At 42.5% G+C, this 25,232-nt stretch overlaps 2 protein-coding genes across 2 annotated transcripts in view; both read right to left on the bottom strand.

Moving 5' to 3' along the window:
• Positions 1 to 3,651: 3,651 nt before the first annotated feature.
• Positions 3,652 to 14,771, bottom strand: LOC108675355 (serine-rich adhesin for platelets-like). Its single transcript, XM_018163357.2, has 3 exons — positions 12,462 to 14,771; positions 6,556 to 9,558; positions 3,652 to 6,154 (listed from the first exon to the last, which is right to left on the bottom strand). Exons 1-3 carry the CDS (start codon positions 14,482 to 14,484, stop codon positions 5,811 to 5,813), a joined length of 5,370 nt encoding a protein of 1,789 aa, XP_018018846.1. The 5' UTR covers positions 14,485 to 14,771; the 3' UTR covers positions 3,652 to 5,810.
• A 2,858-nt stretch (positions 14,772 to 17,629) lies between these two features.
• Positions 17,630 to 25,232, bottom strand: part of LOC108675356 (mucin-5AC-like) — an 8,721-nt gene continuing 1,118 nt past the window's right edge. Inside the window, exons 2-4 of the mRNA XM_018163358.2 lie at positions 24,400 to 24,619; positions 23,105 to 23,375; positions 17,630 to 19,424 (exon numbers count right to left, since the gene is read on the bottom strand). Of these exons, the coding sequence (XP_018018847.1) occupies positions 18,755 to 19,424; positions 23,105 to 23,375; positions 24,400 to 24,619 (1,161 nt within the window). The 3' untranslated portion in view covers positions 17,630 to 18,754. The remainder of the gene's footprint in view (positions 19,425 to 23,104; positions 23,376 to 24,399; positions 24,620 to 25,232) is intronic.

Below are 25,232 nucleotides of genomic sequence, written 5' to 3'. Positions count from 1 at the left end.
AGATTACACACTCTTAATAAATGTTTAGGACCCTTAGTTTAAGCTGTCACGCCAGGCACAGTCCGGCCATTCAGCCCAGTTAAAGTCCAGGCAGGAAATAGAATCGGCCGTCGCGGGCCATAGGGCCAATGTAGAGACGAGACAAAGCCGCGATAGAGCAGAATTGTAAAGACGATATCATCAGCCGCGGAGCAGCGCTAATTAACCTTTAAGCACCTGCTCTGGTGGGCTCGGTCCTGCGGACACGCAGCTCTCAGCGAGCTTCTGCTCAAACCAGCGCGCCCGGCAGTTGAGTTTGACCGTTTATCGACGCAATAACGATTTGAAATAATTTTTTTCTCTCTCGCCGAAATCACCGACACGTGACTCTTAACAATTACAAGTTAGATTAGATATTCTTCACTGTCGAACATTAGCAGCGTATATACACTTGTGATATCAATTACAAACTATCATACACAATTATTAAAGATGTAGAAAAGCTTCAAATAATTTACCGCTAAGTTCTCTCATCGGATAAACGCCGACAGCAGCTCCGACATTCGAGTTTCGGTTTCTCTCGTCTGAAGTTCACGACTTAGCCAGCTTGACAACCCAGACACCTTGCCACATTGTGCTCTATCAACTGCATAAATACAAAACGAATGACTTGCTATCGTCCAGTAAATCAAGATGGGAACTTAGGGGTATATCTAATCAAATATTTAATCAAATAACTGCCACATTTGTGGTTGAACTATTTAGAGATGATTCATTTACATAAATTTAGGGAAATGAACGCAGTTGCTGTACAATCGAAAAAAAGAACATTAATCGTATTGGAATGGGTCAAAATTTCCTTGAACAATATCGTTCATTAATAGAGGCAGGCAAGCAGTACTTCTCTTGCAACTTCTCATGATTTTCGGCCAAGCGACATGGCGTTACTTCCATTGTTCCTCAATTAATTTACAAGTTAGTTCTCTAGTTTATAAACATAAAATAATATAGCTCAATTTATATCATAATTTATTTCTCGCTATTTTAATTTACTAAATCAGCCTCATTGAAAAATGGAGGCAAATTTGTCATGATTAATGGAACACTCTAAATACACTTACCAGTGCACGGTAAGGCAGGGTTCTCACCATACTGCCAGGCACGGTCCAGTCCAATATTCTTTAATGTATTTACATAGAAGTATTCACACCATGGGCATAACAGGTGCCTTGCACGGCTATAGTGGTGGTGTAATGTGGTGTAATTTTACGCCAGATCACTGTGGGTAGCTGAGACATGTAATTATTTCATTCAGCGCATAAATTCTAAAACTAACTGAAGCTCGATCCCTCAACTCATAGTTGCTCAATCTTGTTGCTCTTAACCAACCGGATACGTTACTGGGGCCATACTTTCAAAACTCGCTCAGTGAACGTAAGTACTTACGCTCTATTTTCTTGTCTATTTTTGGTGGATTTTGCTTGAAAGGCCGTCAATGATTGGCTGATGAACTTACGATCTCATAACTTTTTTTGAAAGTATAGTCCCAGATGTATTCCAGAATTCCACAGATAGTTGAAGCTCGAACCCACAACCTATACCACTCCAATCTTAATGGTTCTAACTACTCATAAAAGTCGTTGATGTTAGCTAGAATTTTCTTTAGCTGAATCTCGAACCCAATGCTCACTGTTACAATCAAGCTGCGTTTAACCTACTGGAATGTTGATAACTTCACTGCTGATAAAAATTTCCATAGCGAGCTAAGGCTCGAACCCGCAACTCACCGCTACAATGTCAGTGGTCTTAGCAGCTTGGATACCCCGTCGTCTTATGTCTCCAAAATATAATTCAGTACTCACTGCAGTGAGTGTCAGAGAGCGCATTTTTTCGTCGACGAAAACTTGAGGTCACGGACGGACGGACAGACAGGCAGACGGACATGGCGAGCACAATAGTGCATTTTTTCCTTGAATGAGAAAATGCGCTAAAAATTGACGATGCAGGCCTGGGTGACGGAGGTGAATAAGATATTGCATTCGTTGCAACATTGTATTGTGTAGCACAACATGTGAACATATTATACGGGTACTGAAAGCACCACCAGAACGTACCACTTGACGTACTAATTTAACGTACCACTTTAACGAACCATCGTACCGAACCAACAACGCACCATATATCATACATCCAGAAATTGGATGGTTCACGTTGTCCAAATAGTGACACTCTTGCTGCGTGTAGCACTGATAGGTATTTTTTCCAGGCCAAACTGGGTCAAGATGAACCACAAGGGAAAAGTGCATCGCTGTTTAGACAAAGTATCATTAATTTTTCAGTGTGTACCTCAAGACGTACGTTATTATTTAAATTAATGACAGTTTGTGCAAACAACGATGCACTTTTTGCATTTATATGGGTCATCCTGACCCAGTTTTTATCTCTTCGAAAGGGCATATCGGTGTTACGTCCGCTATACATGTATATTCGTGTTGGGAATTTGAAAGTGTGTCACTAATTGCACAATATGACCTATGTTTTTTTCCGAGTGCTATAGGCTCATTCTATCATTACATCATTACTCAGTTGTAAACCATGTTGTACAGTTGTCAAGACGTACAATGTACACGACATTTTACGTACTATGAAACGTGACAGTTTCCACGCACGATGATGGAGATATTAGAGTACCTACAATATAATGATAGTATAACAATAAATGGTCTGCAATACCTCTTACTTAATAACACTCGTGCCGTTATCTTATGATGGCCGATACACCATCGTAAAATCAAAGCAACTCTCATATCACCACATCCTCACCATCACCCCTACATCATCACAACCTCACCACCACTCCCACATTATCACATCCACGTGACCGCAAAATTGACGATATGTTGTCATATATATTAAATATTTCTTGCAAATATCTCAATACTTTCAATAAGTAATTATAACCCATTACTTTTAACAATCAATTTTAAATAACTCATTAATAAGTCCAACACAGAACAAGATTAAAACAGTTATACTTATCATTACTTATTATTTCCCTTGTTATTAAATATTACTGAGTTTTTAATGAGTTTATTTATAATGATGCAATTCTAAGCGAGTGGGAGAAGCTGCAACAATTAACATAATTATTCTTGATTGAATAGCGAATACTTTACAATCATTATCATCATTACAAGTTTCAATAATTGGTTCTTTCATATGTAATTAGGAGGAAGCCAGCATGCACTATGTTATATATTGTTTTTAAAATAATAAAGTGGTTATAAAATATGCGGAGAGGTTAAGTTGCCTGGTTAAATTTCGTGAAAGTTAGGTTTAGTGAAAGTTAGTGTTAAGTTTGGTGAAGGAAAACGCATGAACCATAAATAAAATGAACAATATAACAGATGAAGGCTAAAATTCCTATAATAACGTAGTTAAGACCAGCATTTAACTCTAAATGGATACACATTTCGTTAGGGGGGAGGGGAGGGGGGAGGGGGTTCACTACCCATTCGGCCCCCTTTTCAAAATACGCTAAATGATAACGGAAAAATATGCTTTTTTCGCACTCGCATCAATAAAAAAGGTTTTGAATCCGTTCTTTTGTATAAAGGTATTTTTTACAAAGAAAAAATTTTTTACGCAAAAAAATTACGGAAAAGATCTTACACAACTGTAGAAGATCTTATAAAAGATCTTTCGTTTCCGTTCTTTTGTACCTTTTTTTAAAACGAACGGATGTTTGAGTAGTAACTTTATTGCACTTTTAACCCACATGTGGGTCATCCTAACTCAGTTTTGCTCTGCAACACAAATCCAAAAAATGTACATCGTCTCACTCATTGTTCTAAGTGAAGATGAGCGACCTTACATGCCCATAATATAATATGTAAGCTCGCTTCTAATCGAACTGAAAGCAATGCATAAGAATTTCATTATTGCTGTTTACTACATGGTAATAAAGTCGATGCAGTTAAATGGCCCGCTTGACTCGAATCATGATTTCTATAACAAAAGAACTGGAGGTGCCGGGTATCGAACCCGGGGTTTTTCGCATGCAAAGCGAACACTCTACCACTGATTAATTTAGAAGCGATGTCACTAGATAACCACCATATATCAGCACGATGAAGTTATATCATCCATACATGTATGTTGAGTTGGAAAATCTCGTACCTTGACAAGAACTGTAGAAAGTTTGGAATTAGACCATATTTAAAACCATATCTAATGCCCATGACCCAATTTAAAAAGTTAAAAAAAAATTTTTAAACACGTAGCGGCCATAGTACTTGCGTAGCGCCTTAAGCACTTACGAAGAGGCCGATTTCTCGCCTGTTATTGATTGGCTTAGTTTGGAAAGTGATTGGCTGTTGGAGTTACGTACTGGTAACTAATTTTTATAATACGGCATAAGGCTCGTAATATGCATTTATTAGGCCTATAATCGTGAGGATGGGCCCATAAATGTTTTGATTGAACTTTGGTGTAAGATTTATTCAAAATTATGTACATATGCACCGTTAGTATAACTGGGTTTTCAAATATGGTTAGGGGCTAAGTTTCCCCTCGTGACTAAGCCTAATTTAATCACTTTGAAGGAACTGGTTCTGGGATCAAGTTGGTTTGCATTATTAGGGCTAATGGAATGAGTTCATATTTAATTCTTATATTTTTTAAACCATATGGGATAGTAAGGTTTCTCTGGTGCCAGTGATTAGACCTATGGGAATGTCTGGAACTTGAAAATTTACTCTTCTAAGCTTATAGGAATGATCTGTTCTTGTTTTGTTGCATAACTAAGTCTAGGGAAATGTTAAGATCTTCTATGTAACTAGGGTGTTATACATCAAGGTAATTACATCACAGTTCACACGGAGTTCAATTTACCGCCACCAGGTAAGATTTAAACAACAATTGATAGACAGCAACAGGTATAACAACAGAACTAGATTAATTTCTTCTAAGAATGATAACAGTTTCACACATAACAGTTCCTGAAGGCTCGCTATAGCGAGAATCAAACTACGCTGTAACGTTGCACGAATATATGAATGAGGTCGGGTTCACACCATACTGCCAGTCACGGTCCTGTCCAATATTCTTTACTGCATTTCAATAGAAGCCTTCACACCATGGGCATGGCATATGCCTTGCATGGATGGTATGAATGCTTCTATGAAATGCATTAAAAAATATTGCACTGGCATATGCCTGGCGCGTGCTCGGCAGTATGGCGTGGACCCAGCCAAAACTTGGGGTTACACTTGTTAACTTCTTCTTCAAAGTCTACTCTGGCGTCAGGTACGCAAAATGATAGTGCAGTTGGAAATACACAATTAATTTCCACTCAAGTTTGAACTAAAGCTACCAGCGGCATGCGTTAAAAAAAGATTTATGACTATCGTAGATCAAAAGGGGTTTGATGTTTATATAATTCGGCCCCAGAGACAGAAGTAATCATCAAAATTAATCCTAAGATGACTAAACTAACTTAAATATTACTAATACTTGGATCCATTTTCGGCTATACATCTACAATTTCCAAAGGCTTTGAAATATTAAATTTTATGCTCACGTTAGCAGGTATATGTCTAATACTCAAAAATGGGACATAAGTAGCCCTCGGGAATTGACAGTGACGTCAGGAAGTGATCATTAATAGTACTGGTATACCATGACCATCGTTTCAGAGACACGTAATTGAGTCGATCTATAAACAACATTAATGTTATATAAATGATTATGGAAGAAGTCATTCGACTTTTGGGAATTGTTCCATCCTTTACGGTGAAATGGGCCTCCCCTTTAGTTAGGCATAGGAAGGTTCAGGGTACATCGGAGGAAGGCGCTTTCATCACATCGATTTTTCTCACGTTGCTGCTCGTCGCCATCAACTTCCTGACGTACTGAGGGTCGGGCTGAGGCATAATCACGCACACGAAGGGCCTTCCTGTCACTGCATCTTTAGGTCTTATGGTCATTGGGGCGAACGTCTCCCCAGAGTCGGCGTAGACGTCAAGTTGATGGTAGAGGTCAGGATACTGTGTCCTGAGGAGGACACCTCGTGTCCGGAGGTGGCGCACGATGTTGTGGAAGGCCATGGAACGATTCTCTCTAGCAGACACGTTCATGGGCTGCGCTGGAGTCAGTATCAAGGTCTCCAAGTCATCTAAGGAAGAAGGAGAGATTATTATTCTCATGTTTAATAAAGATTCAATTAGGAGATAAATTATTATAGGTTTCATTTTCAATGTCTAATCCAGTAAATATATTTCATTCTAAGCCGATCATATGTTCGACCATAATGAAAAAAACAACTGTATTTCCTAGCACATTCATTATCCATCGGAATGCTACTCCCATCCATTGACGTTAATCTCAACATTTCGAAAATATTTTGGCCCACAATTAACAACACCTTATTTTATTCCTGCGTTTAATTCACATTTTCAGAATTTTAATTAGTAATGAAACGGTCTTTCTTAATAAATTAAGGAAAATTGAAGAAATTTCAACAGTGCTGAAAATTCTTCCAAGGTAAATTGTATGATAATTTTTTGGCAACATCACCTGATGCAGAGGTGCTACCTGTCTCATCATCTTCAGTATCGCCAAGTGGGGTCCTAAAAGGAGCAGTAGGAGTCTTCTGCCGCTCAATGTGGCCACCTCCTTCTCGAGTATCAGGTGCGAATGTTAGGAATCTTAACCCCTTCGATTCCTTTGGTTCATTCTCAGAGCCCTTGAAGGTAGAACTGACCGGTTTATCTGCCGGTCGGAACGCAATCTGCTTCTCGCAAACCTTTGGGGGTTCGTAAAGTTTTATCTTAGCCGCACGAGAGACGTTCTCTCTTTTACACTTAGATGGTCCACTAGTGATCTCATTGTTGATACATATGCTGACGTAAAGAATGAACTTGCTTTCGATATTGTAATTTCTACACATCTCCATTAGGCTACGGTAGACATCCGGGCTCATCTCGTTAGGCATAAGGTTGCTGGCAGTGTGGTAGTGCATACTTGGCGTGTAGTTGCCTTCAACAAAAGACTCTGCCGAGGGTATGTCAGGGAAAAACATTTTGACTACGCCTCTTCCGAGGCCTAGAGCACCCCGACGTCCCACGGCACTAGCAGCATCGAGTGACACTTCTTTGTCTCTTACCATGGACACTATTTCACGTGCAGCATTATTTGCCCTTATTTTCTGGCAAATTTTCTTATGCTTCTCCCAGTGCGATCTCCTGCACACACGCGAGCAGTAAGAAGATCCACAATTGTGACAACTTTTGAACAGAATACGCAGCTCTTCGGTGTCACTGAGTTTATTGCAGGTTGGATTGCGACACTTAACAACCCCTAATGCAGCGTTTCCAGAATCAACCGACTCACACACGTCCATCTGAATGCTGTCACTTGTCTGGTCAGTCGTGTCACTGGCCGCGTTGTCATTGCCATTATCAGAGCAGGAATCCGGCGTGGTCGCGACGCCCGTCAGTTTATCGCCACAATCTTCGTCTTTGATGTTGAAGTCCCGGAAAGATTCGCTACCTTCGTTGGTTTCCAACGAGATATAGCTTCTTTTCAAGTCGTTTGTCACTGGAGGAAAAGAGCCGAAAGATGATCTATGGTTTTCCTCTTCGTCTTCCATATGCACTGATCCTCGTTTCCCTCCATTTTTGGAGTGACGACTTTCTCTCATGGTGTTGTAACGGTTACTGACTGAAGCGTATTCACCAGAATTACTCACATCTTGATGTGAACCATAGATTCGCTGCGCTGTGCCGGGCGTGTTTTTAAAAATGTCTAAAGAGTTTAACTGATTTATTGGGTTTGTTATGTATGCTTGCTGCTTGTTAGGCGGTTCTGGAGCCACGCTGAAACTCACAGGACTGAAGCTACGGAAACGTGGAGAAGAATTTCCGAGATTGTTGCTCCCTGTCAGAAAACTGCTATGTTGCTGAGTGTCGGATGGAGAATCTGTCCGTGATCTCTTTGCGTCTTGCTCTTTTGGAATATTTGTTTTACTGACGTGATTTTCTTTCTGCGTCGATATTCTGACAAACTCACCCATTTGAGAAGCCGGAGAGAAAGAATCTTTGGGTACCATTTGTATTGGCCAACTGATGGACATGTCGTCATCTTCGCGGGCAGGAGGATTGTTGATTTTCCCCATTTCATTTGTTTGGGGGGATCTAATAACGCTTACAGAATAGGTTGACCGTTTACTATTGCTGCTATCATAACCGACGTCAGGTGCGTTAGTTCTAAGCGCTGTTGTTACCCTGGTCGTGGTAGACGTTTCTAAGCAATCGCTTTGAGAATGGTCGTCTGGTATTCCAGGTGTGCCCCGGACCTGGTCTTCGCTATAAGAGCTTCTCTGCGATAGGGGAGGAGGAGGTATTTTCTGTAGCGAGGAAATAATTATTTGCTTTGGGTCCTCCTGGTATGGATGTCTATAGAGAGTCGTCGGGGGCGAAGTTGGAGAGAGTGATGACACCGGCGATGAAATCAAAGAAGAGGACAAAGACCCCGAGGTGAGAGCGGGAGGAGGAGATGGAGATGTTCTCCCATCGGCTGTTGGCGGACTAGGAGGGGAAGAAGATCTACTGACGCCGCGGACCGGGATTAATTGGGGAGACGTTGCTCCACTCCTACATGGGGAAGCTATAAGTGGTGAAGATGAACGAGTGAGGGAGGATTTTCGTTGAGGAGGTACGGGAGGCGGTCCTCCTGCTCGAGCCTGCGACGCTACTGTCGTATCTCGGCTTTGCCTCTGCCCCTGTTTGCGTTGCTGGGTCTTTGTGCTTCGTTGTTGCATCTGTTGCTGGCGTAGTAACAGACGCTGCTGTAGTTCGTCTCTCAACTGTTCACTGTGACTCTTCTCTAGTTTCGTTTTCCTACTTTGCTGACTTTGGGTGTCCATTCCGTCAATACTCTGCTGCTGAATTTGCTGTTCACCTTGGTGCTGCAGGATGCGTAGTTGCAGTTGCTGTTCTAGTTGCTGCTTTAATTTTTGACGTGCTACCTTCACATCGTCTATCTCAGAATCGCTGGTTTCCATTTTTCGGCTCTCTTCGTCAGAACTCTGAGGGCCTATATTAGTGTTCAATTCTTCTTGTGTACCAATATCTTGTGCTGGAGTTTGGCGAGGAGGTTGCAGGATTGTATTGTCTATGTTACCCTCTGATCCTAATTGAGGTTTCTCTGGAGGATCTCCCACCCGCTTCCCGGTGGGTTCAACCGTTGATGATTGCTGTGCTGCAACAGCAGGTGAAGTGGACCGCACTCTCGGGGGAGGAGGCGGAGGCGGAGATACTGCCATGACCCTTCTTTTCGAGACAGGGGTAGGGGCTTTTTGTAATGAAACTGGAGCAGAAATGACGTCCCCGCGATTACAAGGAACTTGGGCAACATATTTATCATCTAATTGTTGTGTTGAGGTGGTCGAACTACCAATTGATCTTGGTGTTGATTCCGAGCTGGAAGAAGTGGCCACTCTTGCGTTGGGAGGAGGAGGGGGCGGCGATGACGGTCTGCTGAGACGTCCTCTTGTTACTCCGGTTTTGCTAGTGTCCGCTGAGGGGAGAAAATATAGAATTCATTGACAGCATAAAATGAATTTAAAATTCGACATTACATGACACATTTTTCAGCCACATTTTAGAGCTCTCGCCTGTGGCGCACAAGTGCTGTTCTCCGCATGTCGTTATCTATTTAGCAGAAAGGTGTATCACTGCTATCAGCATAGAAACATCGCCTCAAAATACAAAACGAGCCCTAAATGCTGTTCCCGATTTGTGAAGAGAGGCCTTAGCTACTTTTTTCTGTACGATACGAGTCCCACTCGATACGAATCATTGTGATGGGTCGAAAAGACAGATAAACTACACATTTATAGAAGTTATTGCTTTCAGCCGTCAGGTAAAAGAAGGAATATATAAAAGTAATTATTTTAATAACCAAAACCAAGGAAGAATGACAACTAAACTCTATGAACTATCGAGCAAAGAAGGCGGATTTAAGATTGAACTTGCTGTTCATCCGGCGCACATAATTTGGATGCGTCCGTTTGATCGATAAAGTACGTCTGGTAATTGGTTGTTTATAATGTAGTCGATAATGAATGCCAGAGACCGTGCAATATGTGAATAGGAGGAAGGCGCCTAGCCGGCATACTTTTCAACATAGGACAAAGGGAGCTTCGTCCACTGAGTTTCCATGCATTATAATGAAGAGACAGGTTGCTGTAAAATTTAGGTTTAGATAATCCGGTATGGATCCAAGGACTTGGTGAGTATTCTATAGTATAGTTACATATAGCCAGGGGATATCTCGAAACGAGGAAACACGTCATTTCGGCTTCCATTATAATCTTTGGTTGAAGCGACGTAGTCATATTTTGAAGTGGCTTTGAAATTGAACGAAACTTCATTTGCAGCATGTGCAGTTTGTGCACTAGCATGAGCGTCATAAGATTTAAATGAATCCATCGACATTAACGTCAGCTTAACGGAACATCAGCTATGGTTGAAGCCAATTTAGCTTTAGTTGAAGCAATAATTGCACGAACTGATCAATGTTAATTTTAGTTTGAGCAACTATTCACGCAAGGTAAGTGCACGTTTAATCAGTTCCACTTCCGTACTTATTGTGACCTGTTCTTGAATTACATCACAAGACAAAAGTTCTGACACAAGCAGAACTTTCGTGAACATAGCCAGTAGTGGATTCAACCAGAGATAACAATGGATTTTGTGAATCAATTTCACTTTCCTTTGTCACATCAAACTGTCTAACATCATGCGATAGCTACATTTTGAGATAAAAAAACGATGGCGTTGGTGTAGATCATGCGGTGCTGTCGAGTGCATGCGGTATGTAGAGGATATGGTACACCTCCTACACGGGTACTAGTGGCAGTAATACGAGTATGTAATTAATAGCAGCAGATCCTGTTATTAGCGGTAGTCATATTTACTGGAAACTGTCATTTTGCAGTTGGCAGTGCAGTTGCAGTAGCATTTGATTGTAGTTGGTGATGTAATTAGTTTCTCATTTGCCACCAGCTGTTCATGTTTCTAACTGCAGTGCAGTCTGAGTAAAGCGATGACTGGGAACAGTGCAGAGGACAGTGCAATGGGTTAGCATGTGCATCAAGGGGAAGATAATGTTACCGTGGGGATTGGAGTTGAAGAGAGGGATCAGTGCGCCGCTAACTCCCACTCACAACACTGGGGGAACAGCAACATCAGTCATGGCAGGACTCCCTCAGACCGTGAGACGTGGGTAAGTGATGCATATAAAGATGCAATTAATGTAGAGGAGGAAACATCGTGACTATAACGGACATCAACATCAAGAACATGCGCGAGGGAACCAAATAAGAGGTGGGTCATATATGGCCACGTTATACAAATTAAAACAAATACAAGTACAATTAAGTGGGCATCTTTTAATCAATCTTTAGTGGACCTCATCGGGAGGTACGAAACTTTGAGGGGTGAGGTACGACACAGTTAGGAGTGAGGTAGAACACGGTTAGGGTTGAGGTAGAACACTGTTAGGAGTGGAATACGAAACTTTGAGGGGTGAGGTAGGACACGTTTAGGAGTGAGGTACGACACGGTTAGGGATGGAATACGGAACTTTGGGAGGTGAGGTAGGACACGATTAGGGTGAGGTACATAACGGTTAGGGGTGGAGTACGAAACGTTGAGATATGAGTTACGGCACGGTTAGAGGTGAGGTACACAAGGTTAGAGGTAAGGCACTACACATCATCAATGGGGAGAGGTGCAACACGATGAGAACGAAGAACAAAACATTGGCTGGGGAGGTACGACACATGATGCAACATTCAAATAGTCACTGGACGACTCCAGGAATCAAACAAGATCACATGAAACCATCATGCTCAGTGGAAACTAGTCCGACCTAGAACGTTTTTCAATGGTCTACATTTATAAAGGTACCTACAGTGCCTCCGGTATCATGGTAACCTAGATACTAGAGGCATATACGACTCGTTTGCTGAACATTTGAAATCTAGGCACCTTCTTTAGGTGATGATTCACGGGGGAACTCAATTATAACGTATTACACACAAACATCTGACTCGCATGCTAGCCGAAATATATTCCAATGTATACCAATGACCATGCTGTATAGCTCAGCCAATGCTGTAAAGTTCAGGCAATGGTTAGGTTGGGTATCATGGGGTCAGCCAATGATAGTGTGTTTCAAATTGTGCATAACCTGCCAAGTAGTGATTTTCGTTGTGATTGTAATTCTACGATTTACTGTTTTTGTCGCTGTTACTAGGTGACTGGGCCGCGATGACTTAGTTACGATTTTACTTTGAATGGAATATTGTACGGGCCTAATTATCATTGTAATTGAATTTCCTGTGGGATTGACAACATTGCAAGGATACTCATTCGCGAGAATTTCAAGTGAAACAAAAGTACAAATAAGCTCACCGGAATTTCTGGGCTGCTGTTTGGTGTCTTGTCGTTGCGTGTCCATCTGCTGTTTCTCCATCTCCGTCGTTTCTCCATCAGAGACACGTTTTTCTAATTTCCCTGCTTCTCCGGTTGTGTTATTTTGCCGTCGTTGTTGGTGAGTCATTTGCTCATCTTGTATCGTTTCCCTCTGTGCTGAAACTTGTGTGCCCGACACAGCACTTGTGTCGGTAAACTGCATCTGCTGAGGTTCTTGTGCGCTGTTCTCGAGCTGGGAACTTTGTTGTTGCTTATATTTTTGTTGCCTGTGCAGGAGCTTTTCCTGCTGCTGCTGCAGGGACTGTTGCTGAAGCTGCTCCAGACTCTGCCGAGGCCTCGGTCTTGCCCGAGCCGTCTTAGGATCATAATTGTAACGCAGGCGGTAGCCTTTTTGCACCCCAGTGTCCAAATTCTGCAGGGATTCGTTTGATTGCGATGCGGAAGTTCCTGGAATACTTTCTTCCCTCATCGCGTCAAAATCCTTGAATGAGGACGTATCACCCACAGAATTTTCAGTATCAAATTTGGCGAAAGAAAGCTCGTGCTGGGGTCTTGCCACTACTTCTTTATTTATGCTCGACTTCCGTGATTGGGGTTTCTGTTCCACAACAACGGCACTCTTTACTAATGTTTCATTTGGCGGTTGTATTCTGCTGCTTATTTGTTCCCATTCATTGTGGTAGCGTCGGGTTGGGGATTCTTCGCCTGGCTGAGAATCTGCGGGGCTCATTGGCCGCTGCATTTCAGGGTGAATTACGGATTGCTGGGTCTTTCTCGCGGGCTTTGGTGGAGCAGAATTTTTTTTAACAGGACTGCTACAGTCAGAACGCCTCCTGAGAGCACACTTGAGTTCCGCCATGAGGTCCGTGCCTGGGAGCTCTTGTGCTTCACCGGAAGAGGAACGAGAAGACGAACTCAGGTTAGGACTCGCTTGTTTGGCTGACTCTTGAACAGCTTCCAATTTCCTTGTCTCGGTTTCGAGTATTGCCGAAGAAGGTTTACTGGTTGAAGTAGTCATAAAAGTTGCACTATTTAAAGACTCCTCATTTTCATTTGAAGTGGTACAAAGAGAGGCATCTGTGTTGTGTTTGGGGTGGTCGATTGTGACTGCTGACTTCGAAGTATTTGTATCGTCTGCCAGCATCCTTGATACTTCTTCCGATAGCCTAGAAGTCATTTCAATCACCCTTTGTCTTGCTTTAACTTCGGCCGTCATGTTTGTTTCCTGATTGATGAACTTTTTGGTCGAGTCAGAAGTACGTTTCTGGTCATCGTGCAATCCCATGCCACCAGACTTGGGTTGTTGAGTCACAATCTCATCACTTGGCCTGCCTGAGAATGTGTCATCAAGAAGAGCTTCGTCAGCAGAGACAGAAGGCAAGGCCAGAAGCGAATCCAGCAAAGTCTCAAACGCTACGTTTTGATTCGTGCTTTGGCCACTGTCCACTTGCTCAGAGAACTCCAACAGCTGCGATACGATCCTGTGTTCGTCCGGCAACGACTCTTCTTCTGGGTTCGTCCCTGGAGAATTTAGATCGTTAAGTTTTGATCTCAAAATTTCTGCAGAGTCTTCCTTTGTCAGTCCATTAACACGACGGTCATCAATTTCTTTCAACCTGCTTTCATTCATTGCTTGCACCGGAGAAGAATGGTCTAAAATATTAATTTCATTAAACTCGTCACGACTGGGCTGTTGTTTGTTGTCGTTTTGTTCCGCCATTAAGGACTGGAGGATACCTTTGGTCGATTCCAGGTCTGCCCATTGTGCGTCTTCGTTCTGCTTGCTGTACTGTTGACGACTTTGTCTGCAGTACTCGGCCAGTGAATCTCCTCCAGCTCCATCACCGTCATTTGTGATACTTTCTCCTCTCATGAAACCAAGAGTCCTAACGTGCCTTTGCTGGGCGATTTTTGGATACGAGATAGAGTTTTGACCCTGGATTATGCTTTCCGAGACAGGATGCTTGTTGAACCGTGATATCATCGGGTTTGCGTCGGGCATCACCTGTTTTGCACCTGGCAAGGTTATTGCAGATTTTTTCGATTCAACAGCAAATTCCCTGTCGAAATCGTCTGCTTTGCTGAGTAATTCATGATGCCCTTTCCTGTCGGTTCTACTGTCACGTCTCTCGCTGCTGTCACCATTGAAGACAGCGCTGCCGGACGGGCTCAAAATCTGTCCCTCCTGCAACTGTTGTGCTAGGACTGCCTCGGTGCTGCCCTTGCGCGCCGCTGTAGGTTAGTGAGCGTTAGTAAGTTAGTGGAGTTAATATAACAGTTGAGGTAAGTTATATGTTGAGTTGAGTTGAGAGAAAATATTGGTAACAGTTGAGAAAATGTTAGTAAGCACCGAAATAAGTTAATGAATACTTAGTATAAGACACGTACTGCAAAACGTCGAGCTTGTTTGGTAAGTAGGTTAGTTGGGGCTTTAAGCAGCATACGTAATTAGGTAACTTAGAAACTGATGAACGTAAAGTTACAGTGAGAATATAATGGAGGAATGGAGGGATTATTGAGAACGTGGTGGTGACGACGCTTGTGAGAACACTATAGTTGAATATTTATTGAAAATATGATAATATTGAAGTTAGTGAGTTCATGGCGACTAAGAAATTAGTGAGGACAGGGTGCTGATTTCGCTTTTGAAAATTCGGAAATTAAGATATCAGTTAGAATATTGAATATAATAATATCGGCGAGTTTGATGGACGATCCCTTCAGTTCACTCACTGTAAAAAGCAATAAAATAGCTCCCAGTGCATGAAGTTCTAGCGATATTCCCCCAAAGACTAGGTGCTATAGGTGCTCTACAAAGGATTACACGTAGACTCTAATATTGTTGCTGTTGATAGGGCAGAGCGGAAGTAATCGTTTGCATAAAAGAACTCCTAAAAAGAAAAAAATAATTGCGCATGAAAGAAGCAGAAAGTGTAAAACTTTTGGGATAATACAAAGAAAATATTTTTTCTCACAGTCTGGGTTAAAATTTTTATAATATTCCCACAAATAAATCATTTTGGTCTTCCGTTTTCTTGTATTAAAGAAAACATTGTGCGTGAAGAATTTTAAACGATGGTACGTTGTTTTGGATCGCATTAAAACTACACTGAATTCTAAACATTCTAATAACCCAGCTGCTAAACGATCAAATGTCTTGATCGTTTAGCTCGAGTTAATCAATTGATTCAAGCGTGATTGACCGTGAAGGAACCGGTTTGACGCATGAAGCGAGGCTTCATGGTGATTGAAAGTTTGATTGAAAAAAATTGATTGATGAAAAGATGAGCATATTTTAAGGAAGAGTAAGGCTAAGTTCGATCTCATTGCTCACTACAGAAATCAATACAACAGCTCAAAAAAACAACCTTTAGCGAACGAACACGAATGAACTGATCCCATTTTTGACGAGAGGAAGATTTTGGTCAAAAGATTGAAGGCCTGATTGAGGTTGATTAAAGCACGCATTAATCGTTTGATTCTAATTGCTTGATCGTCTTGAGGCTCCATAACCATCGCCAAACAGGTATTACGGACTGCCAGTGCATTGGAACCACTCTAATTTAAATGCCATCCATTTGGGTACTTATACATCATCTAACCTGTGGTAAAACTTTCGGGGGAAACTAAAAAGGTATACGGAAATGTTCTGCACAGGTGGTGTACACACAGGTTTTGGGGTCTATCGAGTATTAAACCTGGAGTCACCGGTTAAACCTGGAGGTGGAACCTAATCGGTTCCACCTCCACTTGCAATATTGTCTACCTCCAAAGGCAAGTCCCAATCCTCGTCTGCCCCAATATGCTTACTCATACTGTGTCAGATGCCTTCTCGGGCAGTCCTTTCTGCCTTATCCTACTATCCTTTCTACTCTTCCAACAGTTCCTTCAGTCTCTAAAGGCACGGTACAAATCTCACTGTCTTCTATCTAAGTTGATGGTCTCGTCTGCCCCTCCTACAGTTCTGGCTGCATTCTCTTCTGCCCTCCCTGTAGTCATGAACTGAAGCACCAGTTTCTGACATACAAAACGTAACTCGTAAGAAAACGAGCGCCACAACATAAGAAAACATCGGTCCAGGCTCAAAAATAAATAAATAAATAAATACAGTGCCATGAACAAACGCAGGGTAGGGTATCAGTTTGGTATAATAAAGTATGGCATTAAATATTGTATAGTCGAGCATAGCGTTGATTAGGCTGTAGGCCTCTCGCTGATTCTTAAGCTCACAGGATATTCACAAATTGTTGCGAGTCTCGAACACGCAACTACCCAACTCACTGCCCGCCCAGCCTCCTCGCCGATTTGACTAGAACTGTTGCAGGTAGCTGGGATCGAACTCATAGGTCACTGATCTAATCTTGGTACTCTGAACTATATCCACTGGGCCACCCTACCCAGCAGCTAGCAGGTTATCTGAATCGACAATTTAGTTCTTAATATAAACAAAATCAGACTCACTTTCATCCGAAAATATAAAAAAAACAGACTCGACTTCATCTGAAACGTCTTCTCACGAGCAAGTGACATGACACGACTTATTATCGCCAGCAATAATAACTCGAATTTCCAATAAAATTATAATAACTGAAATAATAAAATTATCAGAGCGGCTGGTTCTTTGTAAAACCTCTGATGAGCTTTGAAATATTAAATTCACTGGCGCCTCATAGTTTCTCCGAGAACAATTATAGTTTCAACGAAATTGTAATGAAATTTAATAAGTGTATATGAATCACTATCAAAAACACACGTAGAATTACTTTACTCTTCGTTCGGTTTCACCCGCAAACAAACGCACAATAAATATAAAAAAGCGTTTAAAAAAATTCGAAATGTGCCGAGTGAACGAAACAAAATGAAATTAAAAGGAAAAAACAAAACAGAACAAAAAATAATGAACTGAAATCATAATTTTATTGTGCATAAAAATTCACAAATTACAAAAAACAATCAAAATAACAAACCTCAAAAAGAAAATCAGACGCCCACAAAATTCCTACGAGTTACGATACATCGGTGCCCCTAGTGCCCCTGGCGGTGCCCCTAGTGCCCCTGGCGGTGCCCCTAGTGCCCCTGGCGGTGCCCCTTGTGCCCCTGGCGGTGCCCCTAGTTCCCCTGGCGGTGCCTCAATTGCCCCTGGCGACTGGCGGTGCCCCTAGTGCGCCTGGAGGTGCCCCTAGTGCCTCTGGCGGTGCCCCTAGTGCCCCTGGCGGTGCCCCTAGTGCCCCTGGCGGTGCCCCTAGTGCCCCTGGCGGTGCCCCTAGTGCCCCTTGACGGTACATCTAGTGCCCCTATTTTTCCTACCGTTCAAAAGTTCAGTTATACCCGCAACGGAGGAGCTCATACCCTCCGATGTTAGAGTTACACATTTCAAGAAGACAATTTATACTCACCAAAACAACTCAGGACCCCCTACGTATGACATGTTATACCCATTATAGAGGGTACAACAAAGGGTGTTATACCCATTACCTAAGGCCCTCCCGTGAGACAGTCGTCAAGACATACCCCTAAATCCAAAAAGTTTTAGAAGCACCACTATTACTTCTAGATTAATCCCAAATGCTACTAGGTATATTGATTGCTAGTTTAAATTGGTCCCGAATGCTATAATGATTGCTAATTCAAGTCCCAAATGCTATATTGACAGTTAGTTTAAATTGGTCCCAGATGTCATAGTGATCATTAGTCTCAAATTGGTCCCAAATGCTATAAAAATCCATGGTTATAGATCTCTACCAGATGTTATAATGATAATTAATTTAAATTGTGACTTTTATAGATTGGCTTCTTACAGTTATAGATATTTTTCCCTTCCTAGATTGGTATCTAGTGGTACACAACCTGGTGATCAATATAATTTACATTATTGTTTCATATTTAATTAACCCATTTGTTTACCCCAGAAGGGGTTCTTGCAGTTGACCTCCAGGTTGATCCCCAGAAGGGAGTCGATAAATGAATATGATATTTAACAGTCACCTTACATATTAGCATTATTATATATTTTTTACATGCTTGGATCTATTATGATTTAAGATTTCTGTATCTTCGTACACGAGTGTTATACGTACAATGCAGCACATGTAATGTAGCACGCGATGTAGCACGTAGCACTCTTAGCCTCTGAATGTAGTTTAAATTTACCTTCCGGTTTGGTCGTTTACTTATCGTACATTGGCTGGCATAGCATATATATTGTATTGCAGGTTCAAATTAACCGCATTAAGTCTCCTATATTATAATAACTTTTTCCCCCAAAAGGGGATTCACGAGACCCTCAACTCACCCCCATCTTTGGGGGCCACCACGGGGGGCACGAGGTGGGGCAGTGGGGGGAGTTCCGTAGCTTCGGGGGAAGCGTCGGGGGGTCGGGACCCCACAAATGAACTCTCCACCCACACGGGCCGCGGGGACCCCGAACGACGGAGGTCCGAGTTCGAATGTCGGGGGGACCGTCGGTCCCCAGTCCCCCCCGGGCCCCCTCTGGGGGATGAGGCCCGGGGGTAACGTTCAGTGCAGTAGTGGACGATGGCCGAAGTGACCTCTTTGATGGACGAGTGGATGTCGCAGCCTGGAGGCTTGAGGTCCTCTGAACTAGAGTGGTGGTCGCTGATGGACAGAACTGGGGTTGAACTGGTGGTAGATCTGGTAGGTTGTCGGGTGGTTGCACTAGTGGGTTGTCGGTAGGAGGTTGAACTAGTGGGTTGTTTAGTGGTAGGTATGCCGCCATAATCGCTGTCATCCTGGCGAATGGTTGACGTATTTGGTAGTGGACTGGCTTGGTATGTGGACTTGGGGGACTGGTCTACGGAGCAGGACTTGGTGAGGAGCTTGTGAGGAGGCATCGTGAGGGCAAGACGCTCTGCAGCCCCAAGGTACCTCCCGCTCTCCCCACTCAGGGAGGTCTGACTACGCCACCCCAGGTATGGTTGAGACCTGCGGTGGGAGGAATAGATTAGGTTGGGGTAGGTTAGGTTAGGCAAGTAAGTAGTTATATAATGGTTTTCTAGCGCTTCAGTTATCAAGCTATTTCGCACCGGAGGTTAAAATATAACATCGCCAGCGAGGCGGAAGTTCTCAGTTATTCAAAATCTCAAATTAATCATCACCCACAAGGGGCGGAAGGTCTCAAATGTCCAGCCCGCTGAAGCTGGCTCGAAAGAAGCAGCGTTAGCATCTCAAAGAGACGAAGTGACAAGGAGAGACAGGTGACAAGGAGGGACAGGTGAAAAGCAACAGAAACTAAAACACTCGAACAAGAGGTCTATTACACGGGACGTCGGTCGCCCGCACGAGAGAGACAGAGAAGGGAAATGTAAGGAATTCTACCTACACAATAACTTAATGTAAGGAATCCTACTTACATAATAACTTAATGTAAGGAATCCTACCTACATAATAACTTAACCCCACAACTGAGACCTGCAGTCAGACACCGCGAGCTCAGCGGTGGGGCGCTCAGGAACAATCGAAATCCCATAGGACTTCTGACGAGCACGGACACGCGTCAGAAGTCCCCTTGAGGGGTTGGGATAGGCAAGGTTAAGAGGTTAGTTTAGCCTAGGTTCGTTGCAAGATGGCCACTCAAAGGTGGGTGGTATGAGTAGACTAGGCCACTAGGTCAGGTATGTTAAGTAGGTGAGGAACGTTATCCTAGCGAAGTCGGGTATGAAAGTTAGGATAATGGTCAGGTATACTATACAAGTTCTATTCAAAACCAGAAACACCGGGAGAAAGCGGGAAAAAGCAATATAAAACAATGCCATCTAGATTATACCATCCATATCTTGCATGAGATATAAACATTCAGCCCAGGTTTGTTTCGGTAGGTCGTACAATTTAACGTAAAAGTGGTTGAATTGATTTTATATATATTAAGCGATTAGAAGACTTCATTGGAAACAGAATTTAGACTCTTCTCAGCGTCTGATTAGATTAGGCGGATCAGAAGCCGAGGCGACTCTAAATTTGTTTAGGGCGGAGAACAGCGTTCCAAGTTCTGGAGTCAAGGTACAAATGGGATACCACAACGTACTGTAGTAGGATACCACAATGTACACTAGTTGTTGTTGTTGTGGTTCCCCGGTCTCATTTTTACAAGAGAGTGAAGAGACCCACTACACTATCCTAAACTAGTAGGATACCACAATGTACACTAGTAGGATACTACGATGGAGGTTACTGTAGAGGTGAGTTTACACTTTAGACGGGCCAACAATTTTCGGTCTCATGGCCGCTCTGTTGGCAAAGAATGAAAGCAACAAGCAAGATTTACATTGCCGGAAATGGCTATACGACCACCCAGTTTTCTCCAAATATTTTGTCTTGCACAAAAATATGAGATTCTAACTACACGAGGTCAAACTACGTTTAAAAACGGTTCCAACGCCATGCGAAAAAAAATTTCTCAAAATATATGAGTAGAAGTGATGAAAATTAGAAAAACCTAGGTGGAAATGGTTATTAGACCACGATATGTTTTTCCGTTTGTGGATCACATACACTCATTTTAATAGGTAATCTCACCTCCTTTCGCCATAATTACCTCAATGCATCTTCTCCCCACGCTATTAACCACATAATCCAGTGTCTTTTGAGAAATATTATCCCAAGAACGAAGGATAGCCGTGCTCAGGTCACTCACATATTGGAACTGGCGCTCATTTTGGTAAACATCCCTCGCCATGATGCTCCATAAGTTTTCAATGGGGTTGAGGTCAGGACTAAGCGCCGGCCACGGCAAACAGAGTAATATTCTGCTCTAGGAACCACATGTTTGCTGACTTTGAGGTGTGAATCGAAGCATTGTCTTGTTGGAAAACAAATGATCCCTCATGTTTCTCATCGGCAAAAGGGAGAAGTTGGTAAAACAGCGTGCGCTTGTAAGCCTCGGAATCTTGTCTCCATGTAAAATAGCTAGAGTTGATTTTCCCTTTCGGCTAGCTAAACGCCCTCCAAACCATGACCGTACCACCACAAGATTGCCGCTTGAAAAAAAATCAGGCTCACGGTCCAGTGGTGCCAATAGCACTGCCATCTATCTGGACCATAATGATTGAACTTTTTACATCACTGAAGATAATCTTGTGCCATCCCTTTACCAATAAGCAAATATTTTTCAGCAAATTTTTGTCCGTTGATAATATGCTTTTGTTGGAGCACAGGGGCATTTTTTCCTCGTCATGTATTTGAATTTCTTCGAGTCATGCAATGTCTAACGGATGCGTCGTGCTGCTACATCAACTCCAGTGGCCAATTTTATAGAGGTAGAGGTAGCGCAAGTTTTAGAAGCCTCAGAAAGTCTCCAATAAGGTCCCTGTCGGTTAATTTTGGGGTTGGTCCAGTGTGCTTTTTTCACCCGTAGCCGTCCGGATTAGCAAAAAATTATTGTGCAATGGGTTTTGAGCGTTTTATTTCCATTGCGATGTCCCGTTGGCTTCTACTGCATTTCACGAAGCCGAAAATCTGCGCCTTCTCGGCGCAGATTCTCCTTAGTGAGTCTTGTCCAATTTGGGCTTATTTGACATATTTTTACTTAAAAAAATATATAAGTGAGGACACTGAACTACACAAGAAGTACACCAGAAAGGCCCTAAATGACGAAAATCAAGATATTCTTTATATTACTGTACTTTTTAAAGTTAAAATATTACAAAAAGATACCAAAATGGATAAAAACATATCTTGGTCTTATAACCATTTCCACCTAGGTTCTTCTAGTTTTCATAATTTCTTCTCATATATTTCGAGAAAATTATTTTTTTCGCATATCCTCGGAAATTTTTTTAAACGTAGTTTAACTTCGTATAATTAGAATCCCATATTCTTTGTGCGATAAAAAATATTTGGAGAAAACTGGGTGGTCGTATAGCCATTTCCGGCACTGTATAGTAATGAATAACGGTTCGCATTTATTTTCTTTGTTTATGTATATTTTACAACGAGAAAAAAACCTGCTGACATTTTCGCCTCGAAAATTATTTATATAACATTCATTATGGCCCATTACACATAAAATTATTATTTCTTTATAATGTTTAAAAAATGTATATCACTTATTTTAATTTATTACGCTTACAGTATGCGATGTCTAGCTCACAACTCAATTAACTTTCAACAAATTTTAAGCTTACTTTGTTTCTTTTGTAAAACAACACAAACGGAAATACAAAAAGTTATTATTCCTCTCTCAAAATTACGATTGAAAAATATTGCGTTTTAGTAGGTCTTTTGCGTCCCTCAAAATTTCAAACAAATTCAGAAAAAAATCGTATTTTTAATTTGTTTCTATTGTACGTCCTCCACCACGATCTCAACTCCCAGCGACCAACGCTAACTCGCGTTACCAGGATTTTAAACAATGTAATAGACATAGTTGAATGCGATTTCTATCGCATTCAACTGAGAAGACTGGTTTTTAAGATTAAACGTGGGCAACAAATGATTGATTGTGATGTCCAAGAATGAATCGTAGAAAGCCAAGAATATCGAAAAGAAACTGAAATTGACTCCTAACGAGTCTGTCGTATGACGTATTACAGGATGCAACCCACCTGCCGTAAGAGGCAACCCACCTGCCGTAAGAGGCAACCCACCTGCCGTAAGAGGCAACCCACCTGCCGTAGGATGCGGTAGAGCGCTGGGAAAATAAGGACCCGGTGGGGGTGGTGGTCCCCGACGCGGGTCTGGAGGAGGCGCTGGCGGTGTCCCCACCGCTGAGGCGGGACGTGGACCAGCGGGACCAAGGATGTCCTCCGCCACCCACGCCGCCGCCGCCGTACTGGAACGCCCCCGACGTGGCGGGGGAGGCCGCCACCGACGAGGGTGACGTTGTCGTCGAGTTGTAGCGCGGGAGACGAGCGCCGCTAGTCGTCCCGCCGCCGGCATCTGCGACACGTCAAGTTTAAGCTCAAGTTTAGGCCCAATAAAAAATTAAGTTATTTTATTGGGCCTAAAACTTGCACGATATTAGTGGGTACAGGTCCTGTAGGAGGGACAGGGCCCAGGAAGGAGGAACTGGGCCCCAGGAAGGAGGAACTGGGCCCCAGGAAGAAGGAATCGGGTCTCAGGAAGGAGAAAAGGGCCTCAGTGATCAGAAATAGGCACCAATCGAAAGGACAAGGCCCCAGGAGGGAGAAATGAGCACCAGTAAATGGAGCAGGGCCCTAGAAGGATGCAATTATAGTAGGATGAAAATACCACTCCAATAAACGGAAAAAAATCACGAGGTTCAAAAAAAATGTAATAAATTTCGAAATGCTGCTGATAATTAAACAAATAGGCAATTTCGCAGCAGAAAAACTTCCTTCCTATAAAAATTCGGCGATTTTTGAAATTCCTTCGTTAAATTCGATAGAATTACTTCAACCTTTTCCATGGACGGGGATGTCCCATTGACCATGGGCTCATAGACCGTGCCCAAATAGGGCACATTCTCGAGAGGGATTTGATTCATATTTAATCACCTATATTGAATTACTAAAAAAAAATTACTAAACAGAGGAGTGCTAAGCCATACTTACGACTTACTACTCTCCATCTAATGCGTCCAAGTCGAGGATCAAAAACCGTTTTATCCACACCTGCTATGGACGCAGTAAACCTTTTATCCACACCTGCTATGGACGAAGTAAACCTTTTTATCCACACCTGCTATGGACGAAGTAAACCTATTTATCCACACCTGCTATTGACGAAGTAAACCTTTTTATCCACACCTGCTATGGACGAAGTAACCCTTTATATCCACACCTACCCAGTGAAAATTTACAGAAGCGGCAGCTTCTGATTTGGATTTCCAGAAGCTGGGGCGACTCTAAATTTTGTTAGGGTATGGACGAAGTGAACCTTTTATCCACTCCTGCTATGGACAAAGTAAACCCTTTATCCCCTAGCTGCTATGGACCCCTACCTGTTATGGACGAAGTAGATCCTTTATCCCAGGGCTTGGCCACCCCCCAAGGAGGCTGGGCATTAGAGGAGGTACGCCTCAGGAGGAATCCTTCCCCAGGCGTGGGGGCGTCCCTCATCCAGTCAGGGATGTTGAGCTTCTGCAGGGACCGTCGGACGCGCAGCTCGGCCTCTGAGGGCACGCGGTCCACCACGGCCTTGCGCAGCTCGTTCTCCGGCACCTGCGACGTTACTGCGTTACTTTGCGTTAATGTACGTAGCGTTACTTTACGTAACGTTACTTTGCGTTACTTTGCGTTAATGTACGTTACTTTGCGTTACTTTGCGTTAATGTACGTTACTTTGCGTTACTTTACGTTAATGTACGTTACTTTGCGTTACTTTGCGTTAATGTACGTTACTTTGCGTTACTTTACGTTAATGTACGTTACTTTGCGTTACTTTGCGTTAATGTACGTTACTTTGCGTTACTTAGGGTTACCTTACGTAGCGTTACTTTACGTTACTTTGCGTTAATTTACTTTAGGTAACGTTACTTTACGTAACTTTAGTTTACGTTACTTTACTGGACGTTACTTTACCGGACGTTACTTTACTGTACGTTACTTTACTTAGAGTAACTTTACTTAACGTAAATTTAGTTTACGCCAATTAATGTTAATGTATGTTACTTTGCGTTACTTTGCGTTAATTCACGTTATTATACGTTACTGAACATTACTTTACATTGCGTTACGTTATTTTGCCTCGCGTTACTTTCCGTTACTTTACAATACGTAACGTTACTTTGCGCTCATTACTTAACGTAACGTTACCCTCCCAACCCACCCCCTC

This window comes from Hyalella azteca, unplaced genomic scaffold (assembly GCF_000764305.2).
Source record: "Hyalella azteca isolate HAZT.00-mixed unplaced genomic scaffold, Hazt_2.0.2 contig14211, whole genome shotgun sequence".
Lineage (NCBI taxonomy): Eukaryota > Metazoa > Arthropoda > Malacostraca > Amphipoda > Hyalellidae > Hyalella > Hyalella azteca.
The sequence above is the reverse complement of the archived record's forward strand: the minus strand, read 5'-3'. Positions and strand labels throughout refer to the sequence as shown.